Source organism: Danio rerio, chromosome 4 (genome assembly GCF_049306965.1).
Source record: "Danio rerio strain Tuebingen ecotype United States chromosome 4, GRCz12tu, whole genome shotgun sequence".
Taxonomy (NCBI): domain Eukaryota; kingdom Metazoa; phylum Chordata; class Actinopteri; order Cypriniformes; family Danionidae; genus Danio; species Danio rerio.
In genome coordinates this window covers 35,807,991-35,835,313 of record NC_133179.1, presented here as the reverse complement: position 1 = coordinate 35,835,313, position 27,323 = coordinate 35,807,991, and the positions used below count along the sequence as shown (strand labels likewise).

At 44.0% G+C, this 27,323-nt stretch overlaps 3 protein-coding genes across 3 annotated transcripts in view; 1 reads left to right on the top strand and 2 right to left on the bottom strand.

Annotated features, from left to right (window-relative positions):
• The window catches only part of zgc:173607, a 791,925-nt gene that overhangs the window by 636,755 nt on the left and 127,847 nt on the right, over window positions 1–27,323 (top strand). The window lies entirely within an intron of this gene.
• LOC110439400 (uncharacterized) lies at window positions 44–1,333 on the bottom strand. The gene has a single exon (XM_068219767.2). The coding sequence runs from the start codon at window positions 1,229–1,231 to the stop codon at window positions 116–118; it is 1,116 nt and encodes a 371-aa protein (XP_068075868.1). The 5' UTR covers window positions 1,232–1,333; the 3' UTR covers window positions 44–115.
• On the bottom strand, window positions 1,803–5,317 carry LOC141381525 (uncharacterized). The gene is made up of 5 exons (XM_073946743.1): window positions 5,205–5,317; window positions 5,020–5,127; window positions 4,433–4,488; window positions 3,550–3,699; window positions 1,803–3,468 (listed from the first exon to the last, which is right to left on the bottom strand). The coding sequence occupies exons 1-5, from the start codon at window positions 5,315–5,317 to the stop codon at window positions 1,859–1,861; spliced, it is 2,037 nt and encodes a 678-aa protein (XP_073802844.1). The 3' UTR covers window positions 1,803–1,858.

Below are 27,323 nucleotides of genomic sequence, written 5' to 3'. Positions count from 1 at the left end.
TGCTTATCAGGTAGCTGTTCTCATTAAAACACAGATGTCGTAAATAATCATTCCTGATACCAGCCTTACAGTTTTCCCCCTTTGGCCCCGTGGGCTATTTTATCCTGCGGGGTCATCAGAGTTCTTGAAGCTTTGGCACCTGTAATGGGCTGAGTGTCAGAGCAATGTTCGTTGATGTCCTTAACGATCTGATGAGACATCTGAAATAACAGCATTGGAACAGTGTGAACATAAAGATGAGTGCACTGCCAATGGCACAGCTCCGAAGTATCCAGTCCCACCATGTGTAGGCATTCAGTGCAGAGCGCGTAGACGAGCTGGACAGGATCGTTGCAGTCTTTCGGGCCAGGTTTGTCTCTACCTGTGCTTGGAAAAGATGATATTCAGTCTCTGAGATGGTTCTTTCCACCAGATTCATGGTGTCAACCAGTGTCCGTGTTCCTCGTTCGTAGAAAGTGTCGTCCCACCATGGGGAGACTTCTGCATCTATTGGCATCCTTCCAAGGATGTTGATTTGACCCATTGAAAAGTCCTCTGTGATTTCCAAACAGAATGAATGGTTGGCAGGACAGGCTAGTCCTCCATAGACCCAGGCTAGTCCTCCAAAAAACCCAAGGCATCCAACACATTCTTCTCCAGTATATATCATGACAGTAGCTAATAATTCAAAATATTTTACATTTTTCATTTTCTCTGATGAAAGCCACCTATCTAAATCTAAGATTTCAATCAAGTCACTTAAAACATGTCTAGGTGTTTTATGGAGACGGAGGTCCAGAATTTCTTGTCTGGTTGTAGCAAATAAATATTGTGCAAATGTTCTGCAGGCTAAGTCACGTTCGATGGTACGGGTCTGATTGAACAATGTGTGGCTGATCATTAGAAGCGCCTGCGCCTCAGATCTGATCGCTTTGATTAGGTTGTCATTACTATTGGTGATGTGTTGAAAACCAGCGGTCATCTGGTCTGTCAACCATGTGGAAAATTTAAATTGTTTAGAAATCTTGTATGTTTTAGTTAATGAATTAGCCGAACCAAATAGGCCTGCTATATTTCCGAGCAGGTCACGTTTTGAGCAAACAGGTGGAATTTGGACAGCAAGTCTGTTCTTATAATCAGAAATTAAATCATCGATTCGTGACTGTAGCCATGCATATGATTCATCATCAACATTACAATGCTTAGAGTAGGCAGACAGTATATTGGAAATATTGTATGTTATATGCGTCATTACCAAATTCACATCATGCAAAAGAGTCTTATTTACATTTCCCTTAATCAATCCGCCAGGTGGTGTTAGGTAAAGTTTTGGACATACTTGAGGTTTCGTATATCCACAGGTTGTTATATTGAAACAATATGTCGAAGTCAATGAGCAGTTTTGTGGATTTGTAAATTTTTCCATATCTGGGGAACATTTCCCCACACAGTATGTTCCTTCTTTTCTGTTTGTCCATATGAAAGTTTTCGGCTTTTGTTCAGTAGGTGTGTATAATGTGAGGTTGTAATTAGACTCAGTGAAATACATGTGTGTGTTGTTATGTGTTTCTGTGTGTGTACATCTATATGTTACTGGTTCTAAGTCTTTGATGTAATAACATAATTTTGGGTCCGTCCCATTGTTTTTGTTTTGATAGAGGGTGTTTACATTTACATTTAGTCATTTAGCAGACGCTTTTATCCAAAGCGACTTACAAATGAGGACAAGGAAGCAATTTACACAACCAAGAGCAACAATGAATAAGTGCTATAAGCAAGTTTCAGGTCTGTAAAGTCTAAGAAGGAAAGTATTAGTAGTATTAGTTTTTTTTTATTTTTTTATTTTTTTGTACAGTTAGTGTGATATTCAGAGAGGCAATTACAGATTATGATGATCTTTCATCCAGTGTGAAATATCCAACAGGCAGGCTGAAATGCGAGCTGGAACCGAGGGATCATCAGGATGAAAAGAGAGGTATAGCTGGGTATCATCAGCATAGCAGTGGTAGGAGAATCCATGTCTCTGGATGACTGGTCCTAGAGATGATGTGTAGATGGAGAAGAGAAGTGGCCCAAGAACAGAGCCTTGAGGTACCCCAGTGTTTAGATGCTGTAGGTTGGACACCTCACCCCTCCAAGACACCCTGAATGATCTGTCAGTGAGGTAAGATCTGAACCATTGTATAACAGTGCCCGCAACGCCCAGTGACTCGAGCGTAGATAGCAGGATCTGGTGGTTGACAGTGTCAAAAGCAGCTGACAAGTCCAGCAAAATGAGAACTGATGATTTAGAGTCTGCTTTAGCCAGTCTGAGATCCTCCACGACCGAGAGCAGGGCAGTCTCAGTTGAGTGGCCTTTCTTAAAGCCGGATTGCTTGTTGTCCATGAGATTGTTTTGAGTAAGAAAGTCCAGGACTTGATTGAACACTACTTTCTCCAGAATCTTGGCCATGAATGGAAGCAGGGATACTGGTCTGTAGTTTTCAAGTAGCGTATGGTCCAGGTTGGGTTTCTTTAGCAGTGGGGTTACACTAGCCTGCTTAAATGAAGTGGGGAATAAACCAGAGTCAAGAGATGTGTTAATTATGTGAGTCAGTGTTGGTATGACTGCAGGAGAGATGGCTTGCAAGAGATGAGAGGGAATGGGATCGAGTGGACAGGTGGTTGCATGGCTAGATAACACCAGTTTGGACACCTCAGACTCAGAGAGCTGAGAAAAAGAGGTGAGTGTGTGTGGTGTTGGTGGTGTACCTTGCATGTTTGTTGTAGGTGCAGCAAATTGAGCACTGATTTTTGCAGTTTTGGTGCAAAAGCATGTAGCAAAGTCATCAGTAGTAAGTGTGGAGAATGCGGGTGGAGGAGGAGGATTAGTGGCATTGTTGATTTTCAGATGGTAATATGTCTGCTTTGCCGAAGTAACCTCAGCTGAGAAAGAGGACAGAAGAGTTTGGTATGTTAAGAGCTGTGCAGGATTTTTTGTTTTCCGCCAAATTCTTTCTGCAGCTCGAAGTTTTGAGCGATGCTCACGGAGAGCATCCAAGAGCCAGGGTGCAGGAGGACTGGCACGGGCTGGCCTGGATGCAAGAGGACATAATTGGTCTAGACATGATGCTAGTGTGGAGCAGAGTGTATCAGTGGCACTGTTCGAATCAAGTGCAGAGAGTTTGCAAGATGGAGGAAGAGAGTCTGAAACAATGGTGGATAGTCTATTGGGTGAGAGAGATCGTAGGTTTCTGCGAAAGGTAACCAGTGTTGGAGTGTGTGGCGGCTCAGTAGTAATGTGGATGTTGAGAGAAAGAAGGAAATGATCAGATATTTGTAGTGGAGTTACTATTGTTTGATCAGCGAAGCAGTGTCGTGTGTAAATAAGGTCAAGCTGATTACCTGATTTGTGGGTAGCAGAGGTAGGTGCTCTTTTTAGGTCAAAAGAGGCAAGCAGAGTCTGAAAGTCTGCAGCTTGCGGTTTGTCAACGTAAATGTTGAAGTCACCTAGCACCAACAAGGGAGAGTCAATATTAGAAAAAGATGAGAGAAGAACATCCAGTTCATCTAAGAAGTGACCTAATTTACCTGGTGGGCGGTAGATGACAACCACATTTATGTAGAAGGGGTGGATAATGGTGACTGCGTGGAATTCAAAGGAGCTGATTGTTGGCAGGGACGGTATCAGAGTAAATTTCCATTCTTTGGAAATTAGTAGTCCAGTCCCACCCCCTCTCCCTGTGTGACGAGGAGTGTGGGGAAAAAGAGAAATTAGCAGAAAGAGTAGCATGTGTAGCAGGTCTCAGTTAGAGCCATGAGATTATAGTCAGAATATGTAGCTATGGAGGTAATAAAATCTGCCTTGTTAACAGCTGATTGACAGTTCCAGAGGCCCACGGAGAGAGAGAGTTGTGAAATAGCAGATACATGTATTGAACGAAGGTTGTGAGGATTACGCCTGCAGCGTACCTCCCGTGTTTTGCGAGTGTTAGTAACAACAGGAATTAGAAAACACATAATAAAAGTGCACTGACAACAAAAGATAACGTAAAAAAAAAAAAAGAAAAAAGAAAGTAAAGTACTCAAGTGCTTTGTCGGTGTCTTTGCTCGGTGGAGTCGCGCAGGTAGAGTTGATGGTCTTTACACTCGTCGGTCTTCACACAAGGGTGCCGCGACCGCTGCCGCGGTGAACTAGTTGTTTATATAACCCCAAAGCACTAGCGTTAGCTGATTGAATTCAGCTGGACACGCCTCGAGAGTCAAAACAAGGGCCGAAACTGAGGCGGACGACGCGAAACCGACCGCGTTCGCTACACAAGCTCTTATAGTAACCAAGGAAACAGTGGCTAAACACTTGTAGTATTATACACAACTGAAAGCAAGTTTAAATGTCCTACAACTTTACACAAACAGCTGAAAACAAGTCCTCAAACCATACACAACAACTGAAACAAGTCTTAAATGTACTTACAGGCTGCTGGTCTCGATGTTAAAGTGCTTCTCCTGCCGACTAAGCTAGCGTGCTTACTATATAGTGGTTACCTGGCGTTTGGACACGCCTCCCGAGTCAAAACAAGGGCCGAAACTGAGGCGGACGACGCGAAACCGACCGCGTTCGCTACACAAGCTCTTATAGTAACCAAGGAAACAGTGGCTAAACACTTGTAGTATTATACACAACTGAAAGCAAGTTTAAATGTCCTACAACTTTACACAAACAGCTGAAAACAAGTCCTCAAACCATACACAACAACTGAAACAATTCTTAAATGTACTTACAGGCTGCTGGTCTCGATGTTAAAGTGCTTCTTCATTTTCCCGATTATGGCACCTGGATCTATTTTAAGTTGATACCAGGCTGTGACATTGTGTAAAAATTTGGGTGCTTGTGTGTGACCTGAAATGCTTTCTGTTGGTGGGTGGGTGCTACCTAAACCACAACAAATTTTTGGTGTGCAAATTTGGTCCGGAGCTAAGCCGGGAGGCCATGTAATTACATCTTTTGGTGTGATTGTGATGTTTGGTGTGGATGGCCCCTTGGAAAATTTCCACACCCACCTTCCACATTTCAGGTTGTGTGTGAGTGAAACCCGTTGACCCAGTCTGATGCATGTTGGTCCAGACACCTTTCTCTCATCCGGCCTCCACGGTAATGCTGCAGTCAACCTAGAAGGCGAGAAGGGAAATAGGTTATTCACTGTTTCTGGGTACCTTTAAATAATTTGCACTGTGACATGTGATACCATCGTAGTTTTCCTTTTATTGAGGTGGCAACACAGCTGTTGCACACAGCCTTAATCTCATATGGCCCATGCCATCTGGGTGTGAAAGCACCTTGTTTCACAAATACTCGCATCATTACCATGTCTCCTTCTGAAAATTTTATTTTAGTGTTTGGGTTGAATTGTGCATCATTATTTAAATCTGATTGCTGTTGTTTCAGTGTGGTTTGTGCATAAAGCACTTCCAATCTTTCTTGCAACTGTTTTAGCTCAGATTGTTTAGTTGCAACCATGAGAGGTCCCATGTCTGTTGGAGCAATCTCTGGATCAATGGGTATTTTCATGACTCTCCCAGTCATGATTTCAAATGGGCTGATGCCTGTGGCTTTTGAGGGTGTTGCCCGCAGTACTGTCAGGACAGTGGGCAATGCATCAATCCATTTGTTGTCGTGTTGTGAAATTTGTTTTGAGATGTTTTCTTTTATGGTACGATTTACACGTTCCACCATTCCCGAGCTTTGTGGTCTGTATGGAACATGAAATCTTTGTTTTATGTTTAACATTTTGCATATGGATTTCATTATCTGACCAGTGAAGTGGGTTCCTTGATCAGATTCAATTTGAATTGGGGCTCCCCACAGAGGAAGAATTTGGTTCGCTAACACTCATGCCACTGTGTTTGCACTGTTGTTGCGTGTGGGGATCACTTCTACCTATTTTGAGAATTTGTCAATTATTACTAAGCAATAACGATATCCCCCTTTGGCACTAGGTAGTGGGCCAATGAAATCCAACTGCAAAAATTCCCAGGGCCCTTTGGGTGGTTCTGGTCTGCATAATTTTGTGCGCCCTGATCTGCCTTGGTTAATGGTGGCACATACTATGCATGTATCGCACCATCTTTAAATATCTGATGTCATTTCTGGCCACCAGAAATTTTTTTGAATCAGCTGCTGTGTTTTGGGAGCTGATACATGTGCATACTCGTGGTATAGTTTTATCACTGGTTTTTTTTAGAGCATCTGGAACGATGTACTTCCCGTCTCTCAAAATCATCCCTTCTGTGACATTTACTAATTGATCCTGTTGGAGATGTGGAACGAGTTCCCCTTCTGTGAGCCATAGTTCTTGCTGATACTGCTTTAAATCGAGGGGGGTAGTTCGGATCACACTCACAACAGGAGCATTTAGGTTGTCCAGCTGCCATTCGTCTCCTTTCACTGCTACAATGTTGTTATTTTGTTCGTGTTTGTCTGGGTTTCGGATGATGTGAGCGCGCACTTTAATAACTGATATTGGAGACTCGTGTGTTTTAACGGAGTGCCAGATCGCAGTTATAATATTAAAGTGTTTTATCGGCGTTCCTGCGGATGTTAAGAATTTTCGCAATTGCCACTGAGCCATGAAATCATGGACCACGCCAAATGCATAACGACTGTCGGTGTATATGCATATGGGTTCTGGGTGTGTTCGGATTGCTTCAAGTAGCACAATGAGTTCGGCTTCCTGTGCTGATGTATTAGCGGTTAGCTTGATTAGCAACTGGCTAGCATCTGCATTAGGGGAGTGGGGGGTCCATACAGCACATCCTGTGTGAAAATTGCCATCATGCCAATATCTAGACCCGTCAATATACACTTGGGTCTGATTTGGAAGCTTTTGGTCATAAACCGGACTCTGTCTCTGGTCTGACTTGACGTGTGTGGGTGACCCTCCACATCCCCCAGCAGATGTGGTAAAATACGGCTATTCATTGTTGTGATCTCTCGTGCTTGTATATCTGCTAGCCATCTTGCTAATCTCTGTGAAGATACGCCTTTTATTCGTCCCTGTAGCAGCATTTGTACTGGCGTGTGCATTGTATGTATGACAACAGGTTGAAAACCCACGATTGGTTCTGTTGTTGTCAGCATCCATTGAACCGCCAGTACGTGCTGTGTACATGGGTCGAAACCCTGTTCAATGGAGGATTTTTTTCGGCTGTAGTATGCAATCGGGCGTAATTTCCCCCCATGATCTTGAGCTAAGACACCACTTAGCGTGTTTTCGTTCGCGTCAACTTGTAAGTGAAAGGGCTTTGATGGACAGGGCAGACCGAGTGCAGGCGCAGAGCATAGATGTTGTTTCAGTTTTTCAAACGTTTTGTCATGGCTGTCTGACCATTCAATTATGTCTGAGGGCTTTGATTTCCCTTTTACGAGAGCATAAAGAGGAGTAGTAATGTTTGCGAAATCGGGAATAAATTCTCTCAAATAATTCGCTGTTCCCAAAACTTTTTGTAATGCGTTCAGCGTGTGGGGCAGTTCTGCGATGCATTTGCGTCTGTCATCTGTTAGCGCTCGATGGCTTTGTGTGGTTGTATAACCCATGTATTGGACCTCTTTTTGGGCAATCTGAGCTTTCTCTTTGTTCAACTTGAAGCCGGCCCTGCCGAGTGTTACCAATAGTTCGTCAACAAGTTGCAGATGATCATCAACAGATCCATCTGTTGCAACGAGTATGTCATCTACATAGTGGATCACATTTCCTGTGCTTGTCAATGAATTTAGTGCATCTTCGAGCACTCTGTAGAAAATTGCGGAACTGTTATGGAGACCTTGTGGCATCCGTTCCCATGTGTACTGTATCTGATTTACAGTAAATGCCAATTTCTACTGATCTTCGCGTCTAATTTTGACAGACCAAAACCCGTTCTTTATGTCTAACACAGTAAACCAAGACGCACTGGTTGAAATTTGGGACAGGAATGTCGACGGGTTGGCAACTATAGCGGTGGCTTTAGGTAGTACTTTGTTTAGACGTTGATAATCAATACAAAGACGCCACTTGCCGTTTGGTTTCGGTACTGGTAGACATGGAGAGTTTGTGGTTGAACTGCGTCGCCGAACAATTCCCCTCGCTTCGAGCTGTTTTACAATGTCATGAACAGCTGCCTCTGCCTCTGGCTTGATGCGGTATTGTTTTTGTGGGGGAGGTGGTTCCCCCTCAAGGTGTACTACGTAATCGATAAGACCGCAATCATGTTCATGTGTAGCCCAAATGCTTTCATGTTTGTTTATTAGTTGTTGAACGGGATCTGTGATGGTTATGGACATGACGCTGGCTTTGTTTTTCGGCAGACATTTCTTTGTTGTTTTGTTTGTCTGTATCTCAACTTGTTTTTCAAAACAATGAATTACAAAGCCATGTTTTCTCATGATGTCCATCCCCAACACAGTTCCCTCGCTATTTTCTGGTGAAAACCAGAAGGATTCTCTCAGTGTTGTAACGCCTAAATCGAGTTGAACAGGCGGTGTTAATGTTGCAATCATTAATGTGTCGTCAATGCCTTGTATTTGGATTGTTTTATCTGTTAGGGGTAATGGAATATTTGTGAGGGAACAAGTTGCGCCGGTATCAAGAAGTATGTCGGCTAACCGGCCTCCTAGATTAGCCCTTATCTTGATTCGGTTTCAGCTTTTGACTATGTTCCCGACAGCTATGGAGGCCACGGTTTCCTATGGTGAATGATAACTTTCGTTTGTGTTACGGGCACTTTCGGTCCTAGTTTGGCTATTTTGTTTTCTGAACTCAGAAATGAAGCTTGAGAATTGTTTTAATAATTCGGAATCCTCACCACGAGGATCCGGTGATTTGTGGGCTTTTTTCTCTCCCCATCTCTTTTCTCGACGACGGCAGTCTCTGGCTATGTGATTAGGTTTGTTGCAATAATGGCAGTATACTTTTGTCTGTTTTGAGTAATTTTCGCCTTTTCCTTCTGTTAACCACTGAGCCGATGCTACAGCTCTGGGTTTTGATTTCCATCTACTCTCTATTCTCGAACCCATGTCTACTATGGATCTGAAAGTATTTTCGGATGGGTCTACGCCATTTGCTAAAGCTCTCTGTACAGGGATGCCAGCATTGCTTTTTATTATCTGTAACAGTGGATCGTGATCCCGGCTAGCGTTTTCCATACCAGCATTCTCTTTATATGTTACCCACAGGCGTTCAGCGTAGCTTTCAAATGATTCACTATTTCCTTGTTTTATCTCTAATATTTTACTCCAATCCAAAACCGTTGGGCCCCTTATGTCTAGTAGAGTTTGTTTTAATCGCTCGTAAATAGCTTCGTCAGTTTCCCTGTTATTGCGTTTTATGATGTCCCCAGATTTCATCTCCGCAGTTAATTTTGGTCTGAGTTCCTCAGGAATAGTCAATAGTGCGATTTGCCATACATTTCTGACTTCAAGTTTGTACACTGTGGCCTGTAGCATCAATGTTTCCCAGTATGGCTCAAATGGTCCCTTATTGGGCATCATACCTATGACTTGTTTGTGTTTACAACATTCGTCGCATGTTAGCGGACGGCTGATCGTGGTTATTTCATCGTTCGCATTCGTGATGGTTTTTAAGACGGCAACTTTTGTCACTTTCGGAGGCGCTTCGTTTGATTTTGTTCTGGTTACAACGGGACTTCGCTGGTTTGGTTCGTGGCTTTGAGCGGAGGCTCGGTTCTGAATTTGTTTCGGTCTTTGGCTCTCTAATGCAGCAACATTATCTTTATCGTCTTCATCATCATTATTATTATCATTAGTTGTCGCTTGATCTTTCAGTTTACCTAGTGCTGCTTGTTTAACTGCAGCCACTGGGAAGCCTGCATTATCACAACAGTCTTCAAGAGCAGATATATAGTTGTCGTCGGTTTGGAGTTTCTGTTGAAGCCCATCTATTTTCCTCGCCATTAACTCGCTCTGTCTCGCCCATCCTTGCTTTTCATACTCGAACGCTTCAACTTGTTTTCGTAATTTTTGTAATTCCTCAGATCGTGTCCTTTCTATTTCTTTTATGTTAACAATCATGTGCTTGTAATCGGCTATTGTCTTAACATCATTTTTTCGCAGGAGGTAGACGATGGCAGTTAGGGTTTTTTTGTATTTCGATTTTGAGGCTAACTTTTCTCCTTCTGTCATATACCAGGATATTATTTCGTTATTTTTCCACGTGAGATCTAAGCCTTTTCCTCTTAGTTGGAAAAGGGTTTCTTTTATTTGTAGGGCATGATCCTCCATAATTCCCTGATCTACACTATCACTGTACTGTGCCTGCGAAGCCATGTTTCCCACTAATTATTTCCCACCGGATTCGGTCTCCGGTCTAAAATTGGGTATTCCGACCCGTTCTACAAATGTGTCTATATGTGGGGTGTAACGAAGGCTTTCCCTCAACACTTCTACAAGATAAAGGAACGAACTTACCAAGATAGTCGTAGACAGCGAAGGAGCAGATCAAACCTCATACTTCCTTTGGAAATCAAGACTGAAACTCGCGCTGGAGAAGAAGTCACTCGCCTCAGGAGGGGAGATCACGTTGGTTGGTCACCACTTTGTAAGGTCCGCCTGTTTGGTTCAACGACGGCAGCCAATCAGACGGCAGAAGGATTCTTGCGCGTCACTGTCTTCTTTTAAGCACAAATAGTATTGAGTTAAATACATATATAAATTTGATAGGAGTATATCTTTCGTTTTATCTGACTCCAATAAGAAAACATTGATAAAGTTATTTTGTTTCCTTTTACATTATTTTAGATTATGATTGAATATTATTTTAATTTGTTATTATACCTTATTCTCATTTACTCAGATTCCTATAGCATCCCGAGTCTTGCACCGGCCGGGTATACAATCTCTTAATACAAGCTTGTCAGTCTTGGTCATTAAACAGAGGCGATTAACCACTCTCCTAAGAAGGCAGAACTCTACTTACTCAATTTAGGAGATTTTTATGTGGTCCCCATAGGTCTGTTATCTACTTAATCAAGACAAAGTATTTTAATAATAATCGCACAGGATTATAAGTTTGTAGATGAAGGCCTAAATATCCACATTTAAAGTAGTTTCAACAATATTTTGTTGTTCTAAATAGAAAACCCATAGTTGGCCTTTTGCAGTCTACGTAAACATGAAATAATGCCAATTTGCTAGTCGGATCTCTAACAACATTGTATAGCGTGCCACGCTGCTCCGTCTAACATGTTTTAGTCCGTTACTAACCTGTACAGTGGCTTGTAGTGCTATGGACAACAACATTTATCAGTGATAAAAACACGAGGACTATTTGAATAATTCAAAACATAACAATTTATTAGTCAGGTAAATGTATTATGCCAATTCAATCAGTCAATTCATAAACGATCAATACAAAACATCAAATTATCAAAGATAAATCCAAGATGAAAAAGATGCATTCCTGACTTTGAAATATACATAATGTGTAAATTTTACATAACGTGGAGCCTAAGCTCTATGTTATGGGCTGGTCTGGGTAGGCAGAATCGCGCTGAGTTTTTCTCAAACCTTGCCTTAAATAATCCAAGAATTCCCTCAAGGAAGGGGGTGTGTGTAAAAAGTCACACCCTTCACAGTGGTTCAAAAGATGCCTGAAGTTATATATTTACTGTTTTGATTATGTCTATTTCTGAGAGAATGAGACCATTGTACCAATCGCACTGAGACATTTCAAATGATATCAAACATGATAGTTAAAGTCAGTTTGGTTATTCTAAAACATTGAAACACTGAAATGACCATATGTGTGAGTTGGGGGGATGAAGCTGAGTCTCAGCATAGTCAGATGCAAATGCAGCAGGAACTGGTTTTTCACACATTCCCCCCTGGTGGGTTGTGGAGTCCATTGGCCCTGTCTTCAGCTCATGTTTTGAATTGTCAAAGATATCAGAATATTTGTAATATTTCAATTCTTACACTGACTATTATTGTTTTTATTACTGTTTTATCCTGAATATACAGATTGTTAAATGTATTATTATAGATTTTTTATTTATATTTACTACTATTTACTGTTTATATATCGAGCGGCGGTGGTAGGGGGCAGTGCGGGCTGCCTCTTGACGTACCTGTTGAAATGTATAGAGCAAGATGTCAGTGATGGCTGGGGCCAGACAGAATCTGAGGTCATTTTCTTTCTTGTATGTATGCATGTATGTATGTATTAGAGCTGCACAATTAATCGTAAAAAGATCAAGATCTCGATTCGACCCCCTAAACGATCTTAATCCAGCATTTCTACGATTCTGTCAATCATATTTTTAAGTTCAGAGAGAAGAAAAGGCGGCTTCATGAGTCTTTTTATTGTTTCACACACGTTACTCAGTGACATTGACACCTCCAAATGATGTTGAATGAGTCATATACAGTATTTATAAGGTATAATTCCCCTAAAAATTAATATTATGCTGTATTCGTGGTCAGGAAATCACATGTGACAGGAGCTGCAGACTGTGAGCTGTTATCACAGAGAGGGCGTGCGCGTGTCTACTTTCGTTAACAGAACCTGCATATGTTGCGAGTAACAGGTAATAAAGTTGTAAATAATATTCAGTTTGTGGCACAGAGTGATCGTTTGGGAGCAGCATGCGAAGTATGAACAGCAGTCAAAATGAATCCGAAAGTGTGCACTTCATTTAAATGATCATATCGCATTATAGAGTTATGATTATGACAAGCATTTGATGTTTTTCTTTCATAGCGAACACACAGTTGTGCATGAAAATAAATGTTTACAGTGTCAGTATAACTACTCTAGCCAATATATTGTTGAATATAATCTAATAATGACAAATGTCTGATTTTACCAGTGAATAAAACTGTCTAATGATGTTGTCAATGACAGATTGCAAACATATATCTCAAACATAATAATTCAACATCAGAATTATTATAAGTAGAATAGAACTATTTAGATCTACACATAATATTATTATCGATGTTGTGCCATATGTTTGTTTTTACCATACCTTTATAGAATTGTGAGAAAATCGTGATCTTTATTTTAAGCAAAAAAAAATTCTGATTCTCATTTTAGCCAGAATCGTGCAGCTCCAGTATGTATGTATGTATGCATGTGTGTATATGTAATTCCTGAAAAGTGCATGGGTAGAAATTTACACACAAAATAACAGGCTAAAAACACTTGCTTTGCTTTCAGGCGCTGTATGTCTGCGGTGGGGTTAGTGAGGGGGAGTCCTGACGCTCCCAGGAAGAAGCATCCTCTGTCATCTGTTCCCGGAGCCTGAGCCTTAAGGCAGAGTGGACGGACGTGCCTGAAATAGCACTCCAGCCACTGCGGCAAAAGAGAGAGGTGCATAGGTTACACACGAGACATGTAACACTTTACAACATACAAGGACATCAGTTTAATCATGAATTAAAATGTTCTACAATGGCATTTCTCACCAGACAGTTTTAGTCATAAATTTTTTTACGGTAATTATCTTTGGTTAGGATCAACTTGCCTCTTCCTCTTTCCAGCTCAGGCTCACGGCTTCGCTGGGAAGCGTCAGAATGACAGCGTCCCCCTCTGGCCGCCTGCCCAGCCACTCCCGCACCTGTGCGTGTAGAGCATAAGAACAGATATGAGGCCTGTTACAGGGCTCAAAAAGCAAACAAGTCAGTGTTTTGAACGCGACTAAAAGGTGTTGGCTCTGGCCTTACCTTAAGCTCCCTAATGCTTACATGACCCAGATGGTGTAGCCACACTAGTGTGGCCACGCAGAAGCTGCGAAATTCCATCTGGGTCCAGGGATGCAGCTCGCACCGCTGGCTGAGGCGACGGGCAACCTTAGCCATATCCGCCTCCATTGTGGAGGGGTAGGGGCTTTTGCTGCTGCTGAAAAGAAGAAGAAGGAAAAAAAAAACTTCAGTCATGGTTAAAACAATGAGGAAAAAATTAAGACAACTAGCAAATCAAAAACACAGGCAACCAGAAAATACAGATTTACGTCTTCGGTACTATGAGGAGCTTAATAAAATATAAAAACACAATCAGAAAGTAGAGTACACCCAAAAACAGCTCAAAACAATTGAAAAATCTGTTGACTCCAACAATTTCTGAAACAACTGGAACCTTCTTAATAAACATAATATTTGATGTGCTTTTTCAATACTGCACTGAATGTCATGCCGATAAAAGAACTTGAACTTGAGAGAGAGAGGACGAATTGACATCGAGACTAGCTGGAAAATATGTATACACCCTACACACCATAAGAAATGGTTAATTTAAGTTCATGTATCTTATTTAAATAATTTAAACTTTTTATTATTATTATTATTATTGTTGTTGTTGTTATATTTATCAAATGTATTGTTTTTGTCATTATACCTTATCTGTATTATTATCATTATTATTTTTTTTCAATGGTTTTAATATATTTCATATTTGAAATGCTTTGGCAATACTGTACTGAATGTCATGCCAATAAAGCAACTTGAACTTGAACTCGGCAAAGCATAGGCTATTATTAATCAGAAACGGATTGGTCGCTCGGAAACACCATGGTCTTGAATTTGCAAACAGTCGGCAAGTGCCGGAGAACAGCCGAAGCCTTCAAACGCATGTTTATTTTTTATTTTTTTTATTTTATTAAACACAAGTTTTACTAGCATTTACATTACAGTGTCATTTAAAGACTTGACGAGGTGACATTGACTGAAAAATAGAAAACAGACTTTGAAAAATTATTGCCGTTCATGTGTGTTTGTGATGCATGTTATGGTTCACAGTTCACCCTCTGCACGCATGCCTACACTGCAAACCACCACACAGTGTGTGCAAACAGAAACTGGCAACGATTGTCCCACCTATGATTACTTCTGATTGGCCCACTGCTCTGAAAATGAGTTATGACTGTACAGTCTAAAAAATACGTTGCTCAAATACGTGGCCTTTCTAAAGATTCAAGCTTAAAAGTCAAACATGTCCATCAACCATGTGTTCACATAGAAAACAACGGTAAACCCGTGTGGTAGAGTTGAAAAATGCAGTCGGTGAGGACAGACCCTTACTCACTAATGGCCATATTGACATGTTCAGGGAATAGAATTGAATCGGAAGATCATTACAATGTACTTTATACTATTCCTACTGTTAGTTATATTTACAAAAGTTACTTTAGATTGAGCAGTATTCCTAGTTTAAAAAGGTTTGTGGACAAAATCTTAGCCGTTCTCTGGCAATAATACATAGGATTTCAGGATTGACTCTGTCTTACCTTGTGTTACATTGTATTCTGTGACTTTCCATAACATATAGTGAAACTACTTGTTTGCAGTTCACCCATGCTTGCTGCAAAGGCTTACCTTGTCCCATACTGTCTTCCTAAAATGTAATTCACAACAACACTAAGGGAAAATTTACATATAACCCACAACAAAAAGTTATTGACATTACCTACCTTTTGATGATCACCATTCAGAGGAAGTTTACATTGCAGCGGAACAATGTACGCCACAGCTTTGTTCAAACTGCTTCTGTTCTTGGGAAAGTTTACTGAATAACCATCTGGTGGCATAACAATATCAATGAGTTGCTTGCTCCTGCAGCAACACATTATTTTAAAGCCTCCAGAATGTTTAAGAGGAGGAAAGGCATCTTCAACAATATCAATGAATTTCTATGGTGTGCAATGCACATCAGAAAACCTCACTTTTTTTCCCAAGTCCACTTGCCTGGAGGCACATGCCTTCTTCAACACTTGGAATTTCTGCTGTGTTTACTAGAGCACAGCAAAAAAAGGTGTGCTCCCATGACTGGGTTGGATTCAATTTTTTTGGAGTCTTTACTATATGGCTGAAACGGCTTGCTCAAAGAACGGCTTGCTGAAAACTGATGCAGGGAGGTGAAGGGTAGCTGAACAGTTGGAGTGACAGTTGTTGAAGCGACACTGTAAAACATTGCTGTTAAAAACGGTCAGATTCTATGGTTAAATAATGTTTTTTCACTAAAACAGTAGTATTCTGTTAAAAACAGTGCATTCTGGGTAACATTTTTGTTTTCGAGAAAGTAACCAAAACTGTGAGCGAACAGAGTTCAGACTCGACATTTTGAAGTCTGTGTTTGAAATCACACTTTGTGCCCTTGTTCACTATTCCATCAACTAGTTCACCAATATAGTTCACCTGACAGAGTTAATGAACACTAATGAGTAAATTCAGACACTGATGACCACCTGCTGTTAATAATCACAATCACTGAAGGAAAGAAACAAGAAACATAAAGAGTGACTTTAGTTACAGCATTAAATAAAATCAAGTAAAATAAAACACCTTCAGTCTCAGCAGAGGATCCTTAAACGACTCCACAAACAACAGCAGACACACTTATTACTGACTGCTTGGACTTCCATAATCTGATTAAGATCCAACAGAAATTTAGTTGTTTTTTGTGTCACCATTATGGAGTGAGGGGCTGATTTAGTTGGGCTCTTTGATCCGTGAAACACTTTGCAGTGCTTTGTTCAATTCACACCGTCATATTTTTTAAGATGCAAGTATTCAACTTAGTGACATTTTAAGGCTTAACTAGGTCAATTAGGGTAAAGTTGGGGAAATGTTGGCAATAAGTTTAGCATTACAATGGGTGAAAGATTCTGGAATTAAGGAAAGTTTAGTTGGCTCAGATTGTAATTCTGCTCTTTTAAGTATTGAAACAAAACACTCAGACTGTAGTCAAGATTTAGTTATTGAAATATTACAAGAGTATAAATTAAAAGGAGAAAAAGTAAAGGTAGTGTTCATGTGGGTGCCGGTGTTACACCAAATTCTGTGACTATTGTTTTCTGTAACCCTAGTAGGCGCTGTTCTCACAGTTGGCTTGAAAACGCTCCCTTATTCAGGATTGGACACGCAAACAGCGTACATGCCATCAAGTGAACGCACTAGGCTCCTGTGAACACTATCAGCGCGCATCATTCTCCATTCAATATATTTTTCTTGCCTTTGATATGAAGATGTTAAATTCATATCTATTAAACCAGCCTATCCAAGAACCATTTTACTATAATATAAGCAGTATAGCACATTTTTACCTTAATTTTATGATTTAAAATAAATAAATAAATCAGTATGTTTTTGCCTTCATTTTCCCCGATAAGCAGTTACGTAGATTACGGTTGATCCTCTTAAATGTTTCCTGAAATAGGTTTATACAATTTCTTAATTGTGTTTTAAATTTAAAAGAAAATATTGTGAAATGTTGTGAATGTGTGTGAAATGCTGATTAGACAGAATGTAGGCACACAAATTAAAACAGAAAGTCCATACTTTAAACTTGCAATAAAATGTTTTTATTTACTTATTTGTGTATATTTAAAAAAAAGGTTCAATTCAAGATAACATTTAATTTAACAAAACTTGAACTATTAACTTAAAGAGTATGGGATTAACATGCTGCACTGTTGTACGGCTTTGTGGGGTCAGGGTCACACGTGTCACACTGAATCTGTAATGAAGAAATAATACATGTTATTTCTCCCAGGGTTAGGCAGAGCACTGAGATTGACCATCTTATTTCGAAAGGTCCTTACCCAAGAACAAGGTGGTGGTTTTCAGTGCTTTTCCCCTTTCTTTCCTTGGTCTCCCACTTCTATATTATTTTCCCCACAATAGAGTCACAGCTCACTAAGGTCATCTATTGAACCAAAAGATAGAATCAAGTTCAACTATATGGAAGGTTTATTAAGTCTTAGGGTGCTACGACACCTACACTTTTGTTTCGGAACGTGTCTCGTTTGCCCAGTTAGCGCGGTTCATTTGGCATATGTGAACAGGGCAATCGCGCTCTGTTCCGCGCCAAAGTAATCGCTCCGAGATCGCTTGAATGAGGTGGTCTCGGCTCGATTAAAACAAACCCTGGAGTGGTTTGACTGCAGTGAGAAAACAATCCGATCCGAGCTCAGTTATATCACAGTGTTTTATGGATATGCAATAGGCTTACGGCTATATGAAGAGAGAATTATAAGTAGGGCAGGAAGTTTGGCGAGTCTCCGGATGCCCGCAAACGAGTGATGATCTCCCAGTAATCTCGCGTCTCCCTCCCGGTCCTCAAATAGGCATCGTCGCGCACCCTTCTCACCCCTCCCCACTGCATCTCTCCTCAGACACGTCGCGCGCACCCTGTTAATCGCCATCAAACCACCACCTCTCCTGACAGCTGAGCGGGACGCTGCAAAATAAACCCTGACACTCTGACCAATGTGAGGAGAGTTTACTCGCACATGACTTGTTTTAGCTCTTTTGGTCCGATTAGAAACTTTGCAGTGTGAAAGCAAACTGCTCCAAGAGCAAAGAGCAACAATGTAACAATTGTAATCTCTGTTTCGGAACAACTGAATCAATTCACAGGTGTGAAAGCACCCTTAGTCAATGGGGGAGGGGGCGGGGTAGTTACCATGGAAATTCTTTTTTGACAGTTTGACAATTAGTAATCTCAAAAGTGTAATATAGAATTAACATTTTCTAATTTTGCAATATTTTTAATATTATACATTTTCTGTGGTCTGATTAATATATATATATATATATATATATATATATATATATATATATATATATATATATATATATATTAAAGTGAATAATTATTTGAAATGCTACAGTTACAATAACACAGAATAAAAGCAAAGTTACTTTTAGGACAAATATACCATAAGAGGTGGCATCTTTTTGGAGGCTGTGAGGCTCTGTGCTGGCTGGACACCTGGCAGCTTTGTTTTCTTGTGAAAGCCCTAACAAAAACAATAGAAACAAAAATATATACACATATAAATTCTATACAATTTGTCATAAATGCATATATATATATATATATATATATATATATATATATATATATCCCCTCAAAAAAGACCGTTTCTACATTTATGAATTCATTGGTTACCTAGTTGACTCCAAACACTGTTTGATTTTGCCAGAATCCTTTCCGAGGCGATCCAATACAAGGCTCCTTTTCTCAGAAGAAAAGATTACCTGGAGAATTGTAAACTTGGATTTACCTTCACTGCTACTAAAAATATGGTACAGTATTTCTCTTTAAAGCTTAGTAAATAGTAAATTTTTTTTTAGTAAATTAGTAAATTTGATCTTACTCCCAATATCCAGTGCCCAGGCTCATGGCCAGCTCCCAACATGAAAGCGTATTTTGTTGGATCACACTAAAAAGGCAAACATAATTTATTACTTTCAAAACTAGACATAAAATGATGATCACACAAAGCCTGACACAAGGGTAAGTACATAAAATAAAATTCACAACATAAACTTTGAGTTTGGCTTGAGGTAACTTCATATATGAGCAAAAACAGTTCTTATATGCTTACCTTGAATCTTGAGCCCTTTCCCTCCTCTATCCAATTAATTCCATGTGTCAATATGAAGTGCTTTTTTTCTTGTGCAAAATTGTGTTTTTTCACAACAAGGGCCATGTATGCATTGATCACCTAAATGTTAGAAATATAGAAATAGTAAATAAACAGGAAAGCATTACTGAAATGTGTACATACATGCCATGCAGACAAATCTCTCTTTACCTCACTCTCAACTTCTTTATTGGGAGCTGTCCCAACTATGTCCCAGTAAAAGAGTTTATAATTGTCAATGCGGGAAAGCAGAACATGTGCATTTTTTCCTCCCCATGCATCTTGAATCGCTGCATGATAAAGGAATAGTAATGAAGGAAATCAATTATTTGATGTATTTGCCATTTTAAGCTAAAAAAGGTCCAAGTTACGTTTTCCAAGTTACATACATTTTTTGTGACCAGATTGGACAGGATTGTCCTGCTGGAGGAGAAAGAGGTGAAGGTGGTGGAGGAGGAGGAGGTGGAGATGGAGGAGGAGAAGGCCAAATATCCTCATCTGGACAACAGGCATCCTGAGGTGGACAGACTTGAAGTGATTTGAGGTTGAACTGAAAATGGGGCTGAGGTAGCAAAGAGAAAACGTTCGAGGTTACAGAAGTAACCCTTCGTTCCCCGAGGAGGGGAACGGAAGTGCCATGAATGGGAGGATTCGGATCAGAAGCCGCTTATCTGGAGAGTATTGAACGGGCCAATGAATGAAATTAATTGGCAGCGTAAGCTTGCGCAGGTGTGCGACATCTGCAATTATCTCAGCATATAAGCACACCTGAAGCCAGCAGACGCCATCCTTTTAAGCTGAAGAGACTTTCAAACAGCTAAGGGACAGTCATTATGGCGACGGAATATGGCACTTCCGTTCCCCTCCTCGGGGAACGAAGGGTTACTTCTGTAACCTCGAACGTTCCCCTTCGGTTGGGGAACTTCAGTGCCATGAATGGGAGAATATGGAAAGCGCCATAATGACTGCACCTTACCAACACCCCCGATGAGGAGATAGTCAAGCAAGCGTGACGCACCCACATCATGGGGGGCGCGGTCCTCCAACGTGTCCCTGGCCCTAATTTATCCTACTTCAACAGAAGTTTTACGGATTTAGATATATTTTTTGGGAAGTCGTGAGCATCTAGATAATTCTAGGAAATACGACAGTACGTTGGGAAGCGTGCAATCCCGATAGGGAGGACGCTGCGGAGGCCATCCGTTACCCAAGGGGGGGATAGATGGCAGAATTTACCTATGGACTAGCCCTAAAAAGGGGGAGTACGCATAGCAAAAGAGTGGTTAGCGGAGAGGGAAGACACGGGTCCACCCAGGGGGGGGACTTAACCGTGGCGGAATAAGCATATGGGATCGCCTAGTGGGGATCACGCATAGCAGGCACCTATACCCAAAACGCGGGCTGACCAGCGGGCAGACCTACAACGTAGTGGGCCAGCAAGTGACTCCTCCGCTGAGTCAGTGCTGGGGGCCACGGAGGAATCTGCAGGGCTCACCTGACGGGGAACTTTACTGACAGATAAAAAAGGCGCACGTACCTCCGTGTTAGGGAGAATGGCGCCGCAAGCGTGTTTCAACACCCTACCGAGTTGTCTCCTCAATCACCAAAGGGTTACCTAATACCCTTGAGGAAACCGGCTCCACTCGCAGATTGTAAAACCTTGCAAATGTGTTGGGTGTCGCCCAGCCCGCAGCTCTACAGATGTCTGTTAGAGAGGCGCCGCGTGCACGCGCCCAAGAGGATGCAACGCTCCGAGTGGAGTGTGCACGAACCCCCGGGGGACACGGCTGACCTCGACTCGAATAAGCGAGTGAAATGGCATCCACAATCCAGTGGGATAATCTTTGTTTGATACGGCACTTCCCTGCTGCCGACCGCCATAACAGACAAAGAGCTGCTCAGATGATCTAAAATTCTGAGTACGGTCCACATAAATGCGCAGAGCGCGAACTGGACAAATTAAAGAAAGGGCTGGGTCTGCCTCCTCCGGGGGCAGCGCTTGCAGGTTCACTACCTGATCTCTAAAGGGGGTGGTAGGAACCTTGGGCACATAACCGGGGCGGGGTCTCAGGATGACGTGAGAGTAATCCGGCCCGAATTCCAGGCACGAGTCACTGACCGAAAATGCCTCCAGGTCCCCGACCCTCTTGATGGAGGCCAACGCAACCAGCAGAGCTGTCTTCAGGGACAGAAATCTTAGAGATACTGATTCGAGTGGCTCAAAGGGATCGGATCGCAGACTCGTGAGAACGAGGGCGAGATCCCAAGAGGGCATGAGAGGGGGGCGAGATGGATTAATTCGCCTAGCACCCCTAAGGAACTGGATGACCAGGTTATGCTTTCCCACGGTGCCGCCAGCTACCGCGCTATGATAAGCGGAGATGGCGGCCACGTAAACCTTGAGAGTGGAGGGCGACAGCCTGCTGTCCAACTTCTCTTGAAGGAAAGAGAGCACAACACTAATCTGGCAATTTCGGGGGTCTTCTCTGCGAGAGACGCACCATTCAGTGAATAGACTCCACTTCAGGGCGTAGGCGCGCCTCGTGGAGGGGGCTCTAGCCTGAGTGATGGTATTAACCACCGCAGTCGGTAGGTTACCTAAGTCTTCCTCGCGTCTAGGGACCACACGTGGAGGTTCCAAAGATCGGGGCGAGGGTGCCAGATGGTGCCCTGTCCCTGAGAGAGTAGGTCCTCTCTCAAAGGGATCCGCCAGGGGAGGGCCATCGCGAGGAGTGAGAGCTCTGATATCCAGGTCCGGTTGGGCCAAAGGGGCGCAACTAGCAGAACCTGTTCCTCGTCCTCCCTGACCTTGCACAGAAACTGTTCCTCGTCCTCCCTGACCTTGCACAGAAACTGCGCGAGCAGGCTCACTGGGGGAAACGCATACTTGCGCATGCCCAGCACCGGTAAAAAGCGGTGGAGAGCGAGGAACACTGCCAACAGCTCTAGGCGATTGATATGCCAATGCAGCTGGGCACCCTTCCAGAGGCCCGCAGCCGCATGCCCGCGACACACGGCCCCCCAACCCGTGTTGGAAGCGTCTGTTGAAACAACAACATGGCTGGACGCCTGTCCTAGAGGCACACCGGCCTGTAGGAACGAGGGGTCGTTCCAAGGGCTGAGGGCGCGGCGACACAGCGCAGTAACCGAGACCCGGTGTGTGCCCGCGTGCCATGCGCGTCTGGGGACCCGATCGTGAAGCCAGTGCTGAAGTGGTCTCATATGGAGCAACCCGAGCGGCGTGACGGCGGCTGCGGATGCCATATGCCCCAGGAGCCTCTGAAAGAACTTCAGTGGGACCACTAGTTTGCTGTCGAGCTCCCTCAGACAGTTCAGCAACAGGCGAGCGCGTTCCTCGGAGAGGTGCGCTACCATGGTGATCGAGTCCAGCTCCATCCCGAGAAAAGAAATCCTCTGCACGGGGGCGAGTTTGCTCTTTTCTCGGTTGACCTGAAGCCCCAGTAGGCGGAGATGCCGAAGCACCTTGTCCCTGTGCATAATCAATTGCTCCCGCGAGTGGGCTAAAATCAGCCAGTCGTCGAGACAATTGAGTATGCGAATGCCCGCGAGCCGAAGGGGCGCTAGGGCACCCTCCGCGAGTTTGGTGAAGACCCGCGGAGACAGAGAGAGCCCGAAGGGGAGGACCTTGTACTGCCACGCTCGACCCTCGAACGCAAACCGCAGAAATTGGCGGTGGCGTGGAAGAATGGAGACATGGAAATACGCGTCCTTCAGGTCTATGGCTGCAAACCAATCCCGAGGACGAACGCATTGGAGAATGCGCCTCTGCGTGAGCATTCTGAACGGCAGCTTGTGCAGACAGCGGTTCAAAACGCGCAGATCTAGGATTGGCCGTGACCCACCACTCTTTTTGGGTACGATGAAGTATAGGCTGTAAAACCCACTCTCCATCTCGGCTGGAGGAACCGGCTCGATTGCACCCTTCGCCAGGAGGGCAGCAATCTCCTCTCGCAAGACAGGGGCGGACAGGGGGTTGACCCTGGAGAAATACACGCCCGTAAACTTGGGGGGCCGTTTCGCGAACTGAATCGCGTAACCGAGTCTGATTGTGCGTATGAGCCACCGCGAGGGGCTGGCCCGCGCTAACCAGGCAGGCAGAGCCCTCGCTAATGGAGTCATCGCTACAATCGCTGACGTACCAGCGGTGGGGCAGCGCGGAGTGGGTGTGCTGATCCGGGAAGCACGAGGGTCCCGCGGAAGAGCTGGAGGAGAGCGATTCGCTCTGGCTCCGCACCCTGACTCCGGAGAGGGGGCTGGAGGGCTGAGGAAAGGGAGACCGTCCCCCCAGCGCTCGTGAGCCACTGGCGAAGCACGTAGAGTCTGCGAGCCGGAAGGCAGCGCGTCCAGGACTGGCAGAACTCGTGCAGTCACATCCGGGGAAGGGAAAAAGTGCTCTTTTACTGATGTTTTGGTGGCACTGAAAAGTACCGTTGTTATCAGGACCCCGCCCTCCAGCGGGGAAAGAGCAAGTTTCCTCTTCTCCGGATGGCCTGTCTCAGGGACGCTTCGCGGTCCGTTTACCGGACTTAACGGCGCCCTGGGCAGGAGGGGCTGCCTGCTTTCGAGGTGAACGCCGCGCCTGCTTAGCCGGAGGCGCAGGCGGGGGCGGGGCAGCACTCGTTGGCGGGCGCCCTCGGCGAGGAACAGCGGAGGTGGATGGCTCGGCGGGCGGAGCGGGCTTACGGCCACGCCGATAGATGACATTGCCCATCGCATCCGACTGCTCTTTCACCGCCTTGAATTCCTGGGTGAATTCACCGACGGTGTCGCCGAACAGGCCAGCCTGGGATATGGGCGAGTCAAGAAAGCGAACTTTGTCAACTTCGCGCATATCGGCCAGGTTTAGCCAGAGGTGGCGTTCCTGAACCACAAGTGTGGACATCGTCCTCCCCAGCGCACACGCGGCGGACTTAGTAGTCCGAAGAGCATAGTCGGTCGCGGTGCGCAGCTCATGTAATAAGATTGGGTTGGACCCGCCCTCGTGCAGCTCGGCCAGCCCCTGCGCTTGGTAGCGCTGGTAGGTGGCCATCGCGTGCAAAGCAGAAGCAGCCTGGCCCGCAGCCTTATAAGCTCTGGCTCCGAGGGAGGCAGACAACCTACAGGCTTTGGACGGGAGGCGGGGCAAACCCCGCCACGTAGAGGCGCCGCGCGGACAAAGATTGACCGCGATAGCGCGCTCCACTGACGGGATCGCCTCATACCCCCTGGCAGCTCCGCCGTCAAGGGCGGTGAGGGCGGAGGCACTCGCAGCACGGGCAGAGAAAGGTGCCCTCCAGGACTGCGTGAGCCTACTGTGCACTTCCGGGAAGAAGGGGACGAGAGGCTTCGAAGGCTTCGCCTTCTGGTCCTCTACGTAGCACCCATCTAGTCGGTCCGGCCGCGGAGCTGGGGGATAAACCATCTCCAACCCCACGGCCGAAGCAGCACGGGAAAGCACGGCTAACATGTCCGCTTCAGGATCCGATTTGACAGCGCTCACCTGCCCGGAGGGGGCGAGCGGGTCCGGATCTTCGTCGGACAATGAAAGCCCACCCTCCGATGCCGCGGAGGACATCTGATCTCCGGTGTCAGCGAGTGTGAGAGCTACCATCTGGTTAGACGGATCACTCTCACCACCCGAAGCTTGGATGGAGCGCCGTGAGGAGCGAGAGGTCCGCGAGCCCGTGGGCGGCGGATTAGCTCCCGCTGAAACCCTCAGATCTGCCCGAGCGCCCGCTGCTTTTTTAGAGCAGGAGGCAACTGGGGTGGCTCGCTCTCTTGCGAAAGTTAGCCGCGATCTTAGCTGTGCAACGGTCATGGCATCGCAATGACGACATGAACCGCCCGCGAGCACCGCATTAACATGCTGGACCCCCAAACATGCAATGCAGTGATCGTGTCCATCATCCGGAGACAGGAAACCCCCGCATCCAGAAACGCACAGTCGGAGCGCCATCCTGAAAAGGACGTGCTGCACGACTGTGTTGCTCTTTTAGGAAAGTTGCAACTATACGCACCGCTCTGGAGGACCGGACCCAAAGAACCGCAGGCAAGGGAGTAACCCAGCTCGACCGTCTGCCACCGCGAAGACCCACTCTGGACCGGGAGACACACTCGTTCGCTCTGAAGTGCTGATCAGCAAGAGGAACCCTCATCGACTCACTCAGAAAGGATCTGAAGCGAAAAGGATGGCGTCTGCTGGCTTCAGGTGTGCTTATATGCTGAGATAATTGCAGATGTCGCACACCTGCGCAAGCTTACGCTGCCAATTAATTTCATTCATTGGCCCGTTCAATACTCTCCAGATAAGCGGCTTCTGATCCGAATCCTCCCATTCATGGCACTGAAGTTCCCCAACCGAAGGGGATCTGATGTTTCCTGATTTTTTAGGTATTCTTGGCCTCTCCTCATGGTGGAGTTTCAAATGATCAATGTTGACCCTTTGCGTGGACTGTCCTATAGAGTTGAAATGGACCACACATTTGTTATCTATTTTGGTCACCATAAAGGGATCAAAATATTCAGGGTCAAGTTTTCCTCCCTTTCGTTGTTCAATGCGAACATTTCTCCTCCATACTATGTCCCCCACCTTAAGGCTTTGGCATTGCCTTTTTGAAAGTCGCCGATTAGTTCTTTTGTGGGTTTTTTCTGTGTTTTTCTCCACTAGATGCAGAATGTTCTCATGGCATCTGATGTCAACAGCTACCTCTTCCTTACAGCACTCTACTTCAAATGAAGAATCAACGTTTGGCAACATGTTAATGAGAAATATATTTTCTTCATTTGCATTTACTATATACAGCTTTGAAAATATATACCTGGCACTTTTTATAAAATTATAAACAAATATTTTTCACCTGAGCTTTCTGGGACTTAAGAAGGGCATCTTGCTTCTCTCCCAAACATGAGAAGAAAACCTTGTGGTAAGCTGTTTTTGGTCCGCAGACCAAACATGGCTGCATCTAAATATTGGTTCCAGTTGCTGGGTTTGTCCTCCACTAGCTTTGCAAGTACTCTAATAACACTAAAACATAAAAGGTAAATACAAAACTTGAAGCATTTTTTGTAAAAAAGGATACAAATGCTTACAGTGTTGACAAACTCCCTTCCTTGATTTACTGAAATCAATGTTTCCTTGATTGACTTTTAACATTTGGACTGTAATAAGACATTTTGTTAGATACATGCAAAATGTTACATGGATAGTTCACCCAAATATGACAATTGCCTCATCATTTGTTTTCGGTCACTTGTTTTTTTCTAAATATCTTCCTTTAACTGAATAAAGGAATGCAAATGTGTTTTAAGCATGTGAAGGGTGTGTAAAAGATGGCAGAATGTTCAGTTATGGGTGAAATATTGCTTTAATACAAATCTTACATTTGTACTGTTGTCAAAAGTTTATATCAGTGTTCTGAAGGAGCAAGGGAGAAATTCAACAAAGTTTTTCAACCAAAGACAAAACTCATTTTCTAGGGTTTATGAGAAAGAGTCACTCATTTGTAACAGATATAACACAGGCAGTCAAAGTACAGGGCCTTCTCCTGGGCGATGCTGGCAGGTCGAACACAAAGGTTCCTCATCTAAACTGTTGAATATAATAGAACAGACCTCAGGCAGGAGATTGCATGGATTGGCTTTACTCGAGCACAGACTGTGGGCAGAGTAGAGGTGAGCCAAAGCACAGTGGAACAAACAACAAACGGGTAGAGACAGAGCACGACAAGACGAAGTTCACAAGACTCAACAAACTTGGTTACAGGTAGGACAAGTAGCTTAGAAAGCTTACTGACATCAAACAATTATCAAGCACAGAACGAGGGAGAAGGGGAGATTGAATAGACACATAATCAGGGAGAGCAGGTGAGAGCAATGAGGATGGAGAAACAAGGGAATTGGTAACAGGTGTAACTGCACACAAATAAACACACAAGAGGGAGACAAAG

Bases quoted from the DNA above. Each gene is read 5' to 3' on its own strand.
- LOC141381525 (XM_073946743.1), bottom strand. From the start codon at position 5,317: ATGCGAGTATTTGTGAAACAAGGTGCTTTCACACCCAGATGGCATGGG. The intron at 5,128-5,204 runs GTATCACATGTC...CTCGCCTTCTAG, and splicing joins ATAAAAGGAAAACTACGATG to GTTGACTGCAGCATTACCGT. The intron at 3,469-3,549 runs GTAAATTAGGTC...TGTTGGTGCTAG, and splicing joins TGTCATCTACCGCCCACCAG to GTGACTTCAACATTTACGTT.
- LOC110439400 (XM_068219767.2), bottom strand. From the start codon at position 1,231: ATGACGCATATAACATACAATATTTCCAATATACTGTCTGCCTACTCT.